Source organism: Podarcis bocagei (genome assembly GCF_964188305.1).
Source record: "Podarcis bocagei genome assembly, chromosome: 7".
NCBI classification, from domain to species: Eukaryota; Metazoa; Chordata; class Lepidosauria; order Squamata; family Lacertidae; genus Podarcis; species Podarcis bocagei.
In genome coordinates this window covers 21,572,154-21,590,936 of record NC_138132.1, presented here as the reverse complement: position 1 = coordinate 21,590,936, position 18,783 = coordinate 21,572,154, and the positions used below count along the sequence as shown (strand labels likewise).

The window sequence follows — 18,783 nt, the reverse complement described above, 5'->3', positions numbered from 1 at the left end:
GCCCCTCTCTGGTGTCCTCAGCCCATGGGTAAAAGTCCCCAGCCTAGAATCTGCTATTCTTTTCCAGACATCTGTACTAGTGTGATCCTCAATATGACCCTACACCAAAAAAATCTACAGACATGCCCACTGGGCTGAAAGTAGTAGTGCTGAACAGCTATAATGGTTAGAGCTGTCGTTTTTATTAATGAAACTACAGACAAGCAACAGGTATACAACTTTTCAGGATTTCCATGATAGTATGGTGTTAGCATAGTTTCTGTATATGCAGTGAATAAGCATGGTGTTTACAGTGGCTTCTCACTTTTACTTCTGAGTGCCGTTCCATTGGTGCTATGGTTTGCCAAGCAGAAAAATGGATAATCTATTTGGGTAGGGACCAGCCCTCTATGATCTAGAGTTTGCATTGGCAAACTCAGCCCTCCAGATGTTTTTGGCCTACAACTCCCATGATCCCTAGCTAACAGGACCAGTGGTCAGGGATGATGGGAATTGTAGTTTCAAAACATCTGGAGGGTCAAGTTTGCCTATGCCTGATCTAGGGCTTTCTCCTACCCTCCTCACATCACAAAAGCAGAAATGTGGAAATATTTTAAATACACATTAAGCAGTCTTATACCCAATCTGTATATTAGCCAACACCTGCTATCTGAACTTTTCAGCTAGAGAAGCCATGAATTTAACCTTGGACCTTCTGAATGAGAAGCAGCATTATTTTTTTTATTACTTATTAAATTTGTATACCATCCTTCATCCAAAAATCACAGGGCGGTTCACAGCATAAAAATACAAAATGAGAACACAAAATAACACAATAAAACAAAAACAAACAGATAACACCCCCCTCGCCACAAAAACATTTAGAAGGTCAGAGAACATTAATCAGTCAACGACCTGATTATAGAAAAAGCATGTTCTCAACCCCTGAGCTATGGTCCATTCCTGAACCCATTCCTTTTCTCCCCTCAGTTCCTGAAATTTCTACCATGTGTACATTGAATGCACACCTGAGACCTGCAGGTAAATTTATGCAAAATCTCTGCTCTCAGATTATGATGATTTCTGGATGACAGCCTATGGTAGAGATGGAGAACGTGGCCCTCCAGTTGTTGCTGGGCTCAGCTACCAGTCAGCATGAGTAGTGATCAGGGACGATACATAGCTGTCAACTTTTCCCTTTTCTTGCGAGGAATCCTATTTGGGATAAGGGGATTTCCCTTAAAAAAAGGGAAACGTTGACAGCTATGGCACGATGGAAGATGTAATCTATGTAATGCTATTGGTTCCCCACCCCTGTTCTATGGCCACTGAGTGTTACAATAGTCCCTGTTGCTTTTGAAGCCCAAATAGTATTAATTCAAGAGTGATTGGGGGAAGTGTGCATATTTTAGGTTAGATGCCTTCAGTGGAGCCTCCTCCCTGACAGGCCCACCTTCTCCATGCCACTGTCACCGTTGCCAGTCAATTATCCTCTTTCTCTGGGTCAGGGTGGCTGGTGCCCACTGGGTGAAAGTCAGGGAAACCAGCAGTAGGAGCCAGAGCCATCCCCTGGCCAAGTGTAAAAAAGAAAGCAGGCAGGTGGGAGTAGGCTCAAACTTGTGGGGTTGTGCCCCATTTGCCCTTATTGTCCAGCTTTTCACTGCTGTAGGCCCAATCTGAATGGCTACTCAAAGGAGGAAGCTGAGCTGAGCCAACACTGTTGTTCCTTTTCCTTGTTCCTATCACAGCTGAGATAGCTCAATCACTCTGGGGGAATAAGTAGAGAGCCAGGAGGCTCTAAGGGTTGGCAGTGGGCTTTGAGATGAGAGACAAATCTCAGCAGGTGCTGAAGGATGCCCATCCCTGATGCCCAACCCTCTCCGGAGAGTTCTGAGCTAGCTTCAGGATGAAATTATGGAACTAAATGTCACTACAATCCGCATCCGAACCAGAAAACGAATGTAATGTCCATCTTTTTAAAAGACATCATAAATGATTCCAAGCATTTCCCTTTTGTTACAACAAAGGACAACTTAGATAGTCCGCGTTCTTCCTGAGTCACAGTGTTCTAGCCCTCCTAAGTGCATTTCAGTTCCTGCCATTGCATCTAGGGAAGAGCTGGAAAGCTGTGTGCATCTGCCAGGCTCTTGATGAAATGCAGAGTCTGTGTCAGTCACCAGCCTGAATTTGCTGCTGCATAAGCAGAAAAGAAGACTTTTAAGGTTTGATGGAGGCATGGAAGCCCTCTTCCATCGCCACCATCCCTTCCACGGTGGTCTCTGTTGTTTGCCTGGAACACTTTCGACTGTCCTTTATGTTTTTCAAGTTCTCAGAAAGGTGTTTCCTGAACTTTTTGGTGAGGAAGCAGTAAATGACAGGATCCAGAACGCAGTTGGCCCCCAGGAGGAACAGGGTGACCTGGTGGATGTGATCCCACCACCTTTTGCTCCTACAGCTTATATCCCATTTGCCCAGAACCATCAAGGTCCAGGGAAGGTCCACAATGTGGTGAGGCACGAAACAGACCACAAACACAATCATGACAGTGCACACCAAATAGAGTGCCCTTTGCCTGATGTGGGCGCTCTTCCGAGCTTGAGGTTTTTGGGAGAGCAGTGTCCGGATAATGGAGGCATTGCATACCACGACAATCAGGAAGGTGATAAAGAAACAAATGCAAATGACGATGTGGGAGGCAAGGACAGGGATGTTACTGCTTTCTGGGTCGTAGCGCTCAAAACAGCGTGTCACATGCCCCTCTTGGGTAGTGCCGCTGCCAAACAGGAAGTACGAAGAAGGGCCCGCGATCAGGACCCAGATAGCTATTGTGACATAGATGCCCCTTCTTCGCGTGGTAGACTGAGCTGCTGAAATGGGCTTTGTGACTGCTTGGTACCGATTGTACGTTATGACCCCGAGGAAGGCAACTGAGCAGTAGGTGTTCACAAAGAATAAGTAACCAGCCAAGTTACACAAAAAGCTGGGCATGATCCAGTCTCCTCTGTAGTGGTAATACACGATCCACATTGGCAACGTGATCAGGAAGAGCAGGTCGGCTGTCGTCAAGCTGACCATGAATATCTTTATTTCGTTTAGTTTCTTCGTAGCATAAACCCGTGTGAAAAGCCACAGGACGTAGCTGTTGGCTATGAAGCCCAGAATGAAAATGATGCTATAGTAGACAGTGAACAGGGTATATCTGAACTCGGAATCCACGTGGCAATCTTCCTTCGCGACGGGAAGCAATGAGAAGTTGTTACTTTCACCCTTTCGGGACATGGCTGCAGCAATCACGTTATTCTTTTAATGAAGCTCTGTTTTTCTTATCCTGAAAAGAGAGAGAAGGAAATGAATAATGCAAGAGGGAGGCAACATTCAGCAATGAAACACAATGCTTTGTATGCAGAAGTTCAATCCCTGACAGAGAGGTGGTTAACACCCGCTGTCCTAAGATGGGATGAATAAGCAAACTGGCACTTCAGTTCCCATTTCCATTTTTGATAGACTTTAACATCCCTAGCTTTAAAAAAGGTTTTTGAAAAGTGGGGGAGGGATAGGAGATCTGGGGCCCAAATGAAAGCACCTGGAGTTTGGGGGCCCTAGACTAGACCCTGCAAAACCGGAATGGTACCACACCTGTTTCCGAACAGAAGAATCATTTGACTTTTTCAGACTACACAGCTTGATTGACACTTTGTAAAGCTGTGTGACTATGTTAAACCTCTTACTGCTTCCTAAGAGGAAGTGAAAGCTCTGCAGAAAAGAGACATCTGCAGAAGAGGATCTTTCCCCGTGAGATTGAGAAGTGCCCACGGGTCACATTAACCACAGAAAGAATTGTGTGATTTGCCAATGTGGTGTGGTTAAAAAAAATAAAAATCCCCTGCTTAATTTGTTCGTGTTTTCTCGGATAAAACAACAAGATGCCTATGCTTTTATTTTTAAAAAAAATAAATGGATTTGAAAACAGCTATTTTTATGAGGCCTAATGCTGCCGGCGGAAGCTGAGGCTCCAATACTTTGGCCACCTCATGAGAAGAGAAGACTCCCTGGAAAAGACCCTGATGTTGGGAAAGATGGAGGGCACAAGGGGAAGGGGACGACAGAGGACGAGATGGTTGGGCAGTGTTCGCGAAGCTACAAACATGAGTCTGACCAAACTGCAGGAGGCAGTGGAAGACAGGAGTGCCTGGCGTGCTCTGGTCCATGGGGTCATGAAGAGTCAGACACGACTAAATGACTAAACAACAACAACAATGCTGCAGTCCTATGCATGCTTACTTAGGAACAATAATTTATTATTATATTATTACAGCATAAAACTGTAAATATATAATATAATAAAAGTAAATAGTAATTGTAAAAGAGATACCACTGCCAACTCATCAATTAACTGGGTTTTCACATTTTAGGATTCTGCCTTTCACAGGGTGTAAATTGAGTCTCAGGCTGAAAAAAAACCACATTCATTTTTCAGAAGATAGAATCATAGAGTTGGAAGGGACTCCAAGGGTCATCAAGTCCAACCCCCTACAATGTAGGAATCTCAGCTAAAGCATCCATGACAGATGGCCATTCAACCTGTGCATAAAAACCTCCAAGGAAGGAGAGCCCACAGCCTCCCGAGGGAGTCTGTTCCACTGGCAAACAGCTCTTACTGTCAGAAAGTTTTTCCATATGTTCAGTTGCAATCTCCTTTCTTATAACTTGATTCCATCGGTTCGAGTCCTACTTTCCAGAGCAGGAGAAAACAAACTTTCTCCATCTTCCGTGTGACAGCTCTTGCAATATTTGAAGATACAGTAGTCATCATATCTCCACTCAGGTTCCTCTTTTCCAGGCTAAACATACCCAACTCCTTCAACCACTCCCTGTAAGGCTTGATTTCCAGACCCTCTTATGGTCTACATACCTCTTTCCCCATACTACTGTTTCTGTTCAAACAGATTTGGTTGTGTGCGTTTTTTGTATAGTAAGAAAGCCTGCAAAACTCATTTTGCCAAGGGGTGAAAATGATTTGAGTACAGTCATCACAAGCAACTTATCCACACTGGAGTTTAATGTGGATTTGAAACTGCTTGTGTCTATATTTTTGTGTGTTGTCCACCTAATGTCCTTCTCACCCCCCTGTTAAATTTAGATTTCCCCAATCTGCGGATAATCAGACCGGGAACAAAAATCTGATATAAACTTGAATGTTACCCAGCTGTGGACATACTGAAGTGAAGCATGCTGTGTAGACAGATATTTTTACATGTGTGGTGGCAATTCTGTTGTCATAAAACCTCGGCTTCCATTTTGCTTCCATCAGCCCAAAGGAAAGGATGTAGCCTGTCCTTTCCTACTAGTTGTTGCGGAACTTTATTTTTATTCTTTTAGCAGAGCTCTTGTGGAAAACTACCGTTTGCCAAAATATCTGCATTGAAAATAAAAATAACATTTACTTATGCAACTACAGGATGTCAGAAAGGAAGAACGGAAGACAGAAAGTGGCGGCCTTCGATACAATCAGCTCCAAATGCTTGCTTGATTTGAAGTGACTCATATTTATTTACTTATCTTTGACTCCTCTTTTGTGCGGCTCTCATATATGGGAAAACATGGTTTTTTTATTTAAAAAAAATGTGTAGTCACAGCTAAACAAATACCTGCATGCATGGCCAGCAGGCATCAACCAGGCATTGATTCCTGAGGAGACCACATTTGGACATCGCCTGATCACACCTGTGTGAGAAGAAGGGCAGGGCACATTCCACCTGCTACCTAATGGCAGAGAAGGAGCTTAGCTGTGGTACCTTAGGCAGAAGGAAGGAAGGGGAGACAGGGAGGATGTAAAAAGCACCAGAGGGAGGGGAGAAGAGGAGGAAGCCTAATGGAGACACAGGGAACAGGCTGGTCTAGCTGAATGCCGAAATTAGATACCTCCACATAAATTAGGTGGTTCTCCCATTGGAGGTCTTCTTCAGGCTGTTCCCCTAAGCATCATGGGGTGTGGCCAAAGGGGTGAGACCAACAGCCCATGTTTATCTAGTCCCCCTGCATCCTGGGGAGGCATAGATCTCATAGAATCTCATACAATCATAGAATTTGGACCTTAAGGATCAACCCCCTGCAATGAAGGAAAGTGCAGCTGTCCCTTACTGGGTTGAAACTTGCAACCTTGCTGAAGCGAAGGGTTGCTGAGAAAGGGTTAACATAAGGATGCAGAAAAAGGGAGGTATGGGGAAGTCCGGGAAAGAAGGTTTAGGAAAATAAGTTTAAGAAATTATACATGTTTATTTGTTTGTATGTCTTGTATGCTTTTGTTTTGTTTTTGTTTTATTATATGTTTGGAAAATTAATAAAAATTATTATAAAAAAAAAAAAAAGAAACTTGCAACCTTGGTGTTGCCAGCACCACGGTCTAACCAATTGAGCTATTCTGTGAGGCCTGGATTTAAGCGCTGCCTAGAGAATTGATACAGAAGACCCCTGTCCACTTTGGGGAAGAGCCTCCCGTGGAATCCTGAGGCAGCTCTGGGTGGAATTGACTGTCCCTGTGGTTTGGGACTTACTCTTGAGGAGACAATATTGGAGAAAGGAGAGTTTGATGCTCTGAAGAAAGCACGACGCTGAAGTAGCCCTGAGAAGCAGAGGTCTGGCTGAAGCAGTGGCGTAGCATAGGGGGTGCAGGAGGGGCCGGCCGCACCGGGCGCAACATCTGGGGGGCGCGCTCGCACTCGCAGCTCTCTGTCCCTACCTGGCTCACTCACTCTCTCTCACTGCAGTGCTGGCTGTGCGAATCCAATCTGAGCCGCTGGGTCGCCGCCCACTGTGGAGGGGGTGGGTGCCAGGCGTGCGGTGCAGAGAGAGAGAGAGGGACTATCTGGGGGAGGGACAGTGCAGCGGCCGCCCACCACAGCGCTGAGCGCGGGAGAGAACCACACCAGACCAGACCAGGCAGCAGCAAGAAGAAGCTGGCAGCGGCGGCAGGTTAGGGGTTAGGGGGCGCAAATTACTTGCCTTGCCCCGGGTGCTGACAACCCACGCTACGACGCTGGGCTGAAGGACTTGGTGCCTGGAAGAATCTAGGCCTGAGGTGCAAGCTGATAAAGTGAAGCTGCATTTCTGGAATAAAAAGTGACTTACAGCTGAGCAGACATACATTGCTGCCTCTGTTTTGACCTCTTATGGAAGTCATGGCGCACGTCCCCTTTGAGGTTATCCTTCCCTGAGGGTCCTGCACAAATACCTGGGTGCATGCCCAGAACAGATCTCAGACTTGAGGAACTTAGGGAGGGTGGGGAACTGTTAACTGAGGGGAGGAAACAACATCCCGAATATATCCCAGCAAGCACCACCCACTAGTATGGATGGGAAACATTGAGAGAGATTTCAGAGGCATAAAACTGAAGGTACACAAACACACACATGAAAACCCTTGTGTGGACACAGCCTTAAACAAAGAGAGTGTATTGTAGTAGTAAGAACAGCTTTGTATTTAAGCACTAGCTTGATACCCACAGGTGTGAAGGAAATGCAAGCAGGTGAATTATTGGAATTCTACACAGGTGGGAAGGCTGGGAAAGGATGGGCAGAGTGCTCTGTCTGCCCTCTGTGCTCAACGCCAAAATGAAACAGGTTGCTGCAGGGAGGACTGAACAGGGGCAGATATTGGTCTTTCAGATTTCAATGGCCTCCTGTGGAAGGCCAAAATTCAGTTCACCCTCCTGCCCCTCACCTTCCATCTGCTCAATTCACCAGCTCATAGTTGCAACGCCCTGTGGCACCCCCTGCGCTCAGCACCCATTGAGATTGGGACCGGTTGCACTGCCCTAAATCTGCCTCTGGACTGGACTCACCCTCCCATTTTTTGCCAGCTCCCAGCAGGGTAGTAAAAAAAGCAAAAAATGCAGGCTATTAACTTTATTCAGAAGTCTGGGTTACAGTGCCAGATTAGGATGGGAGTTACATGGGCCCAAATCATTATTCAGCTATTACGAAGATCTCATTGGTAGACTCGGAGAATGTCTCTGTCTCTCTCTCTCTCGTTAATCTACTTTGCAAGATTGGTGTTAGAATTTTAAAGAAAAAAGGAGGGGGGGGAGACACCCACAAACACTTCCCTGTTCTCCTTGGAGGAAGGGTGGGGAATTAGAGTAATAAGTAACTAAGTGGAAAATAGAGAAGTTTGTGCCCTTATTTGGCCCTGGCATGAAATATTTTAAATGTGTGTTTTGGGGTTGTTGTTTTTTGTTGGTAAGCTCCTGTTTCTTCAGTTCTGTTGCTTGGAAAGAGGAAGTAGAACCACAAACACCTTTTCTTTCTTAGAACTCTGAGCTTCCTCCTCCCACAGTCATTTTTTACCACTTTTTCCAGATAAGGTCATCTGCCCATTAACTTTGTGGCATGATTAACTCTGGAAGCCTCTTTACACTTTGGGTGTCTCTTGTCCTTTAGAGCAGGGATGAGGAATCTTAGGCCTGAGCAAGGCAGACCAAGAAATTTTGCTGTCTGAGGCAAAGAGCAAAATGGCACTGACTAGGGACAGGAGCGGGAGAGTTCAATTTGGTATGCATTTAAAGCCTAATCTTATCAAGTCCACACTTTTCAAAACAATATAACTTCCTATCACAAACCGAAACACAGCTATTCTTCAAAATGCACACTTAGCAGAATTTTGCAGTTCAGTTCTCCAACCAAACAGTGTTTGCAAAAGTTCATCTATTAGTGGAAACGTCTTGCAAAACTCTGTACAGAAAGCAAAACTGCATATAAACTGTTTATTAGGAGAAACTCTCACAAAAATGCTGGTTTGTTTTTTTAAAAAAAAATCACGAATAGCTGCAAAATGTAGAGAACGGAATTTAAGATTGGAAAAATGAGAAAATGAGCGAACTGAAATTGGCAGATCCTTCCATCCATGACACCCACACACCCATTCCATTTCATGTACAGCATACTTCCTTCAACACTGCACCCAAGTGTAACAGTTCACATTTAAAGGTGAACCTCCCTAATATGCATTTTCCAAAACAATATGAGAACCAAAACACAACCTTCTGTTGAAATTCACACTTTGCAATGCAGTTCTCTAGTGAAGTGTTGTATACAAATGCACATACAAATATGTGTTTATTGGGAGAAATATACCGTAGAAGGCTGATGAGTTCTCATGGGAAGTTGTTTTTTTTAAATTCTCAAGGATATGTGGAGAACCAAACTTAAGAATTGGGGGGGACGGGACAGATAGAAAGCAAAACTGATAGATTTGCACATCCCTGAATTCTGAGGGTGCGTCCTTATAAGCGAAGTCTATCCAAATCAATGGAACTTCAGAGAAAAAATGTTTAGCATAGGAGTGTGAATACAGTGTCATTTCTCTTTCAGAAGTCTTAAAATGTGGGACAAATCTTTCTTCCTTCTCTGCTCTCCCTCCCCTTGTCCCATCACCACCACCATAATTGAACTTTGGCCCTTCTCTTCACACTCTAGAATTCATTCTCCAGGTGCTGTTAACTCCAGGTTGCCTCCACCCCCATCTCGCCCTTCTTCGAGTTATTTATCTTTAAACAAGGCTTGGACTGAACAGTCCTATGGATAAAAGGAATGTCAAGGGGGGCGCATGAGCACTCCAAAGATACTTCTGAGGGAGTAATTTGGTAGAACAATGCCTGCAGTCAGGTCCTCTTATCTCTCCACACAAGTTCAAAAGGCTGGAGACTTAATTTAATTTGATTTTTTATTTAAATGAAAGTTGGATGTTTGGGACATTGCTGAGGGGACCCGTCCGTCACATGCCCACCTACCTCAGTAGGTACAGCTCTGCAATACATTGAAAGGAAGTTTAAACACCTTATCTGCGGACACACCAAACATTTAAACAGCATAACTTCCCCTTGCCCAAGAATCCTGGGAGCTCTACTTTGTCCCTCACAGAACTACAATTCCCAACACCCTTTACAAACTACAGTTCTCAGGATTCTTGGGCAAGGGGGAGTCATGTGTTTCAAATACGTTGTGTGCATGCAGCCTCCAGCTCATAGACGTAGCATAAGTAGCCAGCATTTTCAGGCAGCACAACTCAGTCAGGGCCAATTTCTGTTCTTATCCTGAAGCAAAGTTCTTAACCTGAAGCACTATTTCTGGGTTAGCGGAGTCTGTAACCTGAAGCGTATGTAACCTGAAGCGTATGTAACCCAAGATACCACTGTAGTTACAACGGTGGACAGCTCAGAGCTGCCCACCACATATAATGGCGCTGCTGCTGTACAGTGGTACTTCGGGTTACAGACGCTTCAGGTTACAGACGCTTCAGGTTACAGACTCCACTAACCCCAAAATAGTACCTCGGGTTAAGAACTTTGCTTCAGGATGAGAACAGAAATCACGCAGCAGCGGTGCGGCGGCAGCAGAAGGCCCCATTAGCTAAAGTGGTGCTTCAGGTTAAGAACAGTTTCAGGTTAAGAACGGACCTCCAGAATGAATTAAGTTCTTAACCTGAGGTACCACTGCATATTGTTGCCTGTGTGCTAGTTACCTGCAGAAGTTCATGCCTCATCATACTCACTGCTGACCCCTGATGTCTTATAGGGAGCTGCCTTAAACTAAGTCAAACACTTGGTCCACTTGGCTCAATTTTGCCTACACTGATCGACAGTGGCTGTCCGGGGTTTCAGGCAGGGGGCATGCACAGCCCTACCTGGCAATGCCAGGGATTGAACCTAGGACCTTCTGCATGCAAAGCAGATGCTCTGTCCCTGAGACATGGCCGGTCCTCTGCCCTCTCTTGGACTGAGTGAGCAGTGACAGGAACAACCTCAGCTCACCCCACCTGTTCTCTATGGACGGTTATTCACATTGGGCCCAGAGGAAGAGGGCAATCTTAGGATCGCAGGGACAGTGGCAAAGAGGAGGGGAACAATCAGGGAAGGACCCCTTGAGTGCATCATCATCATCACTGCTATTATTATTATTAAATTCAAAATCTTTTACTTCTACCAGAAGAAGCATACCAAAAAAAGAAAAATTTTGCATTTGTAATGGACCATATCAAAATACACAACATTATTAAGCATACACACAGACACACACACCATTTAGTGAAAATAATCTTATATTTACACCTCAAGCATTATGATATTACACTTGTAAACCTCTTTTACCCATTGTAATAGAAAGTAGTCCATTCAGCCTCTGGATATTCTCAGTTCCCTTTTTTATGTAACTGGTTAGTAAACGCCATTCGCCAAGTTGCTATTGATAGTTTCCTCTGTTCTTTAACATAGTTGCTAATCTAATAAAATTTTATTGCTCACCATTTCCCCTCGTTATATCTGATTTGTATGGTTTATGGGCGTTAGCATACATCAACCTTGTAGTATTTACTATGTGCAGGATTTGAATCCCCTTCATGGATCACTGCCTTGCCATGGCGAAGGGGCTTGAATAACTCAGGGAAGCTATGAGCTATGTCATGCAGGGCCACCCAAGATGGCCAGGTCATAGTGGAGGTCCATGGGGTCACGAAGAGTCAGACACAACTAAATGACTAAACAACTAAACAACAACAACAACATGATTTGAATTTTATATGTTTGGAATGGTTAATCCTTGACACAGTTTAAGAGACAAATTAAAAAGTCCAATGGAAGCCTGACCTGAAAAATAATAATAATTACTTTAACACTATTAAATATCATCACCATTATTTCTTCTGAACCAATTTTAATATTAAGTGCAGAAACAAGGTCTGAGACCTAGTGGTGAAGGGTAGGAAAGAAATAAAAATATAATCACAATCACAACAATAATTGTACTTATTGTTCAATAGAAATGCAGTGTTGTGAGTGCAACCAAGCTCCTCTGAGCATTTTGGGAAAGTGCTGCAAAATCAGAAGATATTCCCAGCAAATGCCCTAAGAATTGCATCTGTAAGAGCAGTCTCCACTTACCAGAGTCTAGAGGAAGGATATTCTCCACTGAATCCAAGTTGATAGAGGGAGTTCATCAATAGGCGAGTCTTGGGTGCTTGCGAACGAACCCTCTGCCAGTCTGAAGCTTGAGGCTCTTTGCCACGCTGCCAACTTCCACAAACCAGAAGGACCCTGCAAGAGGCACCTGCGTAGTCATTGGGAGTGAAGAAACAAGGGGTGTCATCACTGTCACCAAGGAAATGCAATGTTGAGTAAGGCTAAGAGGAAGACAATTAACTGCAAGAGGGCGGGAGAGCCACGACAAGCCATTGCTAACCTAGATTTGCTTCTGAAAGGCTCTTGTGACCGAGCCACGGTCTGCCTGCTACCAAAGCTCCAGGGAAAAAGCTTCTCACTATCATTAGTCATAAATCTAATGACAACGTTTAATGACTTCCTTCCAGCAAGCACAGAAAGCCATTGCCCCAAAGCTGCACGGACGCCTTCATCTGGTCTTTGCAAGTTAAATGTCAGTTTGCAGCAGGCAGACAACCTCTCTCCCCACCCCAGCTGCCCTTGGAGTGGCACGTTTTCGCCTGCAACGACACGCTTTTCTCACAACAATCTTAGCCACTTCAGAGGGTAGGATTCAAATGGAACCAGTAAAACATGATGCAATGCTCACAAGGCTTCCTGACAGATATTGGAGAGGGTCAGAAGCAGGGCACATATCTCCTGCACTGGATCATACCTCTCTGTACACAGGATATCAGTAACATTTTTCAGTTTCATTTTTTTTTATCTCAAGATCATTTCTTCACATTTCAACACCAGTTTGTGGTTTCCCGCCTTTAAAGTCCTCATCAGCATTTAATTGCAAATTTCCCCAAATATACACATTTTTGTATAAACGCACATTTCTGCAGAGAAATTTTATTTAGTATAATGCTCTTCTGAATGTTGCTTTCACTAATATATGCATTTTTATGCACACTTTACCGTAGCGTATGCATTTTTGTACACGTTACTTGACTGGATAAATTCATTGCCAAATTCGAAGAAGAAGTTTGAATTTAGAAGTCTGGCTCTGTTTCGGCCTATGTATTGTTTCAGAAAGTGTTCACCTTTAAATGCAAATGGAATCAAATTTGTCTCCCATCCCTGTTCAAGAATAGACAACGCGTGGGTTTCTTGATGTTATATTAGACCACAACTCCCATCATCCCTGCTGATTGGTCATGCTGGCCAGGGTTACTGGGAGTTGTAGTCCAACAACGAAGGGGCCAGCCCACCCAAAAAGTTAATGAGCATTGCCATTCAACTGGTGTGCATGTGCTACATATGCAGGGCGGGGCTTACCTGGGCCCCCCAATATTTTATTCAAGATGGCACCCTTGCCTACTGCCCCATTGGCTGATGAACAATACAACAGCAACAAGCCTTTTAAAGCCCTAAACAGCCTTGCCCCTGTATACCTCAAGGAGCGTCTCCACCCCCATCATTCAGCCTACACTGAAGTCCAACTCTGAGGGCCTTCTGGCAGTTCCCTCATTGCGAAAAGAGAAGTTACAGGGAACCAGGCAGAGGGGCTTCTTGGCAGTGGTGCCCACCCTGTTGAACGCCCTTGCAGCAGTTGTCAAGGAGATAAATAACTAGACAACTTTTAGAAGACATCTGAAGGCAGCCCTGTATAGGGAAATTTTTAATGTCTGGTGTTTCATTATATTTTTTATATTCTGTTGGAAGTTGCCCAGAGTGGCTGGTGAAACCTAGTCTGATGGGTGGTGGGTATAAGTAACATATTCATATCATCATCATCATCATTCCCCATGCCACCCAACAGACAGAATTCTGTGCTATCTTGCATGAAAGTACAATGTTATGTGCTGTGAGAGCTACTAGGCCAAAGAACTCTGGAGCTTGTGAAGATGAGAATGACCATAATTTGACTTATGACCGAGTCTAGATGTGCTTGAAACTTCAGGGCGGCCAGATATGAAAACAGATCAAAATCTTAGCACCACTGCTGAATAGGGCTCTGAATCATCAGGAGACCTTGTTTCTGCAATTTCCTTCTGATCTCAACAAACCTGTTCACCCCACACAGTCTGGCATCAACTAATTGCATCATACCTTCTCTCCGCACAAGAAAAAGTTGTATGATATAAATCAGAGCATTGCCAATGGGGTGTAAAACAAAGGGTTAAGCAGGCATGAAGAGACCAGGGATGATAATTGGATGATGATGATGATAATAATAATACTAATAATACTAATAATAATAATAATAATAATAATAATAATAATGATAATAATAATAATAATAATACCCTGCCCACTCTGGATGGCTCCCAACAGAATATAAAAAACATGATCAAACATTAAAACTTCCCTAAACTGGGCTGCCTTCAGATGTCTTCTAAAAGTCAGATAGCTGTTTATTTCCTTGACATCATATGAGAGGGCGTTCCATACAGTAGGTGCAACTACCGAGAAGGCCCTCTGCCTGGTTCCCTGTAACTTGGCTTCTCGTAAATAAACACAAGGGAGTGGGTGTACGGGAAGTGAGTGAAATCACCTCCCCTCCCCTCAACACGATATATAGGGACCCCCAGATTCCCAGATTATCCCTGTACCTCTAACCTTCTGAGTTACGATAGCTCGGGAAACATTTCTATCCAAGTTATGTTCATCCTATAATGAACTACTTGGATATTTTTCTTACTCTACAAACATCACTGTGCATGACTGTGATTGCAACAAGTGAAGTCTACTCTTTAAGGTTCACTCGCCAAATGTTGCTCATTCCGCATGCAAAAGGGGTTCAATAGGCAACTGACCCAGTTAATCACAACAGGACCCATGGAGGGTTTCTTGCCTGAGGGCCCTCCAAAACATGGAGCTGCCACTGCTACTCATGTTCTATTTGAAATGCACAAACACACACACACAATTGCATGTGGAAATAAGTGTCTCTTGGAGAGTAGTAATCATAATCAAGAAACATTGGAAGCCACCTTGTATTGAGTCAGACCAATTGGTCCATTGAGCTATATATAGACTACTTTGACTGGCTATCCAAGGTTTCCAGTAAGGAGTCTTTCCCAGCCCTAGTTGGAGATGCCTGGAATTGAATCAGGAACCTTTCGCATGCAAAGCAAATGCTCTACCATATGAGAACAGAAACATAGCCCTTCTTTGAAACCTATCCCAATTTTGTGATGCGGTTCTCCAATCAAAGTTTGCCAAAAATGCATATGTTCAGGAAAAGTGCACATAAAATTTAACAAATTAGTGAAAATAATAGACAAAAATGCATTGAGTTGGGAAATGTCGTTTGCAAAAGTTGTGTGTATATTAGTCAAAACAGCATACAAAAATGTATTTCTTAGGAGAATTTCTCACCAAAATGCTGGTGAATTTTCATGAGGATTTTTTTTTCTTCAAAAAAGCAAAGTGCAGCAGGAATGTAGAGAACTGAATTTAAGAATGGAAGCATGAGAAACCGAGAGAACCAAAATTGACAGCCTTCCATCCCTTCTGATGAGGCAGTTCTTCATATGTGACATAAATAGTTCCTTGTTATGTTCAACAATATGTACATCCTGGTTTTTCTCTGCTCAGCACATCTTATGCAAAGGCCAGGGGTCTGTACCAGAACTTAAAAGAGTAAGCTCAATAAAAGCCTGAAGTACAAAATGCCTTGTCTATCCCAGCATCCTCCTCCCAAAACATTTGATAACTCTGAATTGGGGTTTTTAGAGTGAGGGAATAATAATAATTAGAAAAATCCTCTTTGCTCTCTTTGCATCATTAACTATCTGAATCTCTGTCATGCCAGCAACTGATAAAGAGAGTAAGAAAAGAGACCCTTGTCAGGGAAGGAGGCCTCCACTACTAGCCCTCACAAATCTGAGGCTCAGGAGGAGCCAGTGGAAACCATAAATTGCCTAAAGTTACACTTAACCACCCAGGAAGATGCTCCACTCAAGGGGGTTACAGATTTTAGGGCTCCATAACACTCTGACTGAGCCCACTTCTTACCTTCGGATCTTTCAAATTCATACAAATGTATTCCATCAGGGAACACTGTTCTTCAAAAATGTGTCTATTAGGCAAAACTACATGTGAATGTGTGCATATTAGGATAAATTGACACAAAGTGCCGATGAATTTTCATGAGGACTTTAAAAAAATAAATGCGGAAATGTGGAGATTGAACTTAAGGCTTGAAAAAAGAGAAACTGAGAGAAAGTGGAACTGCCGGATTCACCCATCCCTATTTAGCGCCACCTCAAAACCAAGCAGAGGTCTTACCCCTTTCCACAGGATATAGATCAGCCCAGATCCTGGACCTTCTCCTCAGGCTACTTCTCAGATCCTGCTCCACATTCTCCCACAGCTGAGGGAACGTCTTCCTTGGTAGGGCTTGTGCGGCTTTTACTAGGCTTTCTTCCTGTCAGAGGTGCTCTGCCTGGCTTTTTACTTATTCGGGAAGGGAATAATCACTGGTTGAAAATCAAAGGGAAGCTTTCCCTATGTAGAAAGAGTAGGGCGCCGGAAGCACCGAAACGCACACACTCTCTCTCTGCGTGTTTACGGATTAAGCCCTGGGAAATCCCATCATGTTGGATGTGTTGCCCAACTCATTTACTAGTAGTAATAGCAGGAAGCAAACAAAAAACAAAAACGCCGCAGAGGGAGTGGACTCTCTGGTGAGTGAGTCACAGCCCCATGGCATGCTTCAGCAGGTCTCTGCTTCTAATTTTATTCTGGTATCACCTTGTGTCTGAGAGAGCAACCTATCCAACAAATTCTGCATCCCATTTTTTAAAAATCATTTTCATTGTTATTTTCCAGGAACTCAGGACCTACAGTCCCATACAACACAATTTGAACAAGGACTCTTCATCAGAAAAACACCACACGCCAGCTTCAGCTTTGGGGACCCCCATGTGATGTTAGCATTTCCCTTACAACTGTAGCACATTGCTTTATGACAGAAGGTAAAACAAACAAAGCAATGGTTATTATTTGCTACACTATCCACAAGTCGGCATACAGCTTTGAGACTGGTCTTTCACTTTCCGGAATGTTTGTGTACATAATAAGGTTCCGACATTCTCCATCAAAAGCATCCTTGTGTTTTATTCCTTTTGCTAATTTCAGTTTCTGTGTTAATTTCCCCATGAGAGCTACTTTATCTGCCATGCTCTCTTGTACCAAGATGTTGGGATTGCTCCCTTGAAGTCCTTCCAAAACATGGTGATGATCATTATTACATCCTGCTACTAGCAGAAATTCAATTAGGACTTTGTGCTTCTGGTCCTGGTTTTACTTCAGAAACAAATTAAATAAAGCCAGCACTGGGGTTCCGCTGCCGTATCTCATTTTTAAAGGAGGGAACTCCTCACAAAGAATCATACAGAGTGCTCAAATTAAACACCATCAAAAATACAAAAAAAAAAAAACAACAACCCACAAAAACTTTCTGCCCTGTCATGACACCCACATCAACTCCCTGAGGAGGCCGATGATTCATGACACTCTGCCTAATGGTAGGGCTGGCCCTGAGCCCAGTACTGATTTGCAAAGTTGTGTTCCAATTCTGTGTTACAAGCAAGCCGTCCCCTCAGAGAATGTTACAAGTATATATTGAAAAGGCTCTGGAAGTGATCCACTGGACATAGCATGAAAGGGTAAGTCAACATGCAGTTGCCTAATCCTGGAATACACCCAGGATGCTTATCACAGCAAACAGCTTCCTTCTCTGCAGAAGAATAACTGTGCAATAGCAATAAAAGTGACACCACCAAAGGTACCCTGTGTGTCATCCTGACACTTAAGCCCATGGTCCTCCTGCACGCAACCATCACCGCTGATGTGATGTGCAGAGGACAGGCATAGCAATTCCAGGCATGAAAATTCAATAGAGACTAGTTAGGTACATTGGCTCCAGTCTTCTCAAGGCCACCAGGTCTGGCTCCAGCTTGAGCAGATCTTGATCAAACTGTCCTCTATTGGGCTTGTTTCTCCTTGCAAACTTACCTTGCCTGCCCATCTCTGCAGCGTTGGCTGGTCTGGATCTAGTGCCATCTTGGAGTTACAGACTGCACTCCTTGCTGAAATATGGGAGGTCCCCTCTGTATTGACATTCCACCAGCTTCTGAAGATATTCTTCCCTTGGGGCTGCTGGCCCACAACAGAGCATAATGTGGATTTGCATTGGCCTGTTTACCGTTAATATAGAGGCATCCCCATGGTGGTCTCCCCTATCCCACCACTGTCCTGTGCCTTTTCCTCTTTAAATGTGGCATTTTTTGATCACTGGAAGAGTTTGTGCCAAGTAGAAATCTACCAATGGCAATCCAGAGCTCTTGGCTTCCACTTCCTGTGGTGGGTACATATTGCTGTTCTGGGGGCCAGCAGAGATCAGCTCTCAGTGCAATCCTCTTGAGAGAGTGTTGACGTAAGGAGCAGTGAGTGGATCAAAGCTCAACTGCAGTTTCTTTGATGAAGTCCTTGAAATCTGAAGGTGATGGTAATGTGATCTTAGGTTGGGGGAAATAGTGACAGAATGACGTCCAACAGTCCCTCAGGTTCAGGGGCGCTGCAGTAAATGGGGTCACCTGGGGTCTGCGTTGAGATCGAATCCCTCTTCCATTCTTCATCTTTCTTGGCACTTATAGCCTCATTCCTCAAGTATGGAGAGTTTGTCCCAGGAGCCCATGACATCAAGTCTCCTCAGACCCGGTCTAACATTCTAGCCTTGCTGTGGCGTTTGCCCTCCTAGGTGACATCATGCTGGGTCATAAGGAAAGGGTTAAATGAGTGTGAAGTGATTGGCAAGTGGGAACCCAAGGGGAGGAGTTAGAGTTAGAGTGAGAGTTAGTGTTGTTAAGGAGTCAGT

The 18,783-nt window shown here is 44.0% G+C and overlaps 1 protein-coding gene across 2 annotated transcripts; it reads right to left on the bottom strand.

Moving 5' to 3' along the window:
• Window positions 1–160: 160 nt before the first annotated feature.
• On the bottom strand, window positions 161–16,512 carry PTAFR (platelet activating factor receptor). Of its 2 annotated transcripts, none has more exons than XM_081202019.1 (3): window positions 16,191–16,512; window positions 11,913–12,078; window positions 161–3,307 (listed from the first exon to the last, which is right to left on the bottom strand). In XM_081202019.1, exon 3 carries the CDS (start codon window positions 3,256–3,258, stop codon window positions 2,197–2,199), a length of 1,062 nt encoding a protein of 353 aa, XP_081058145.1. In that variant the 5' UTR covers window positions 3,259–3,307; window positions 11,913–12,078; window positions 16,191–16,512; the 3' UTR covers window positions 161–2,196. The 2 variants fall into 2 exon arrangements, with proteins under 2 accessions (XP_081058145.1, XP_081058146.1); XM_081202020.1 differs by lacking the exon at window positions 16,191–16,512 and adding an exon at window positions 12,211–12,608.
• Between the last annotated feature and the right edge of the window lie 2,271 nt (window positions 16,513–18,783).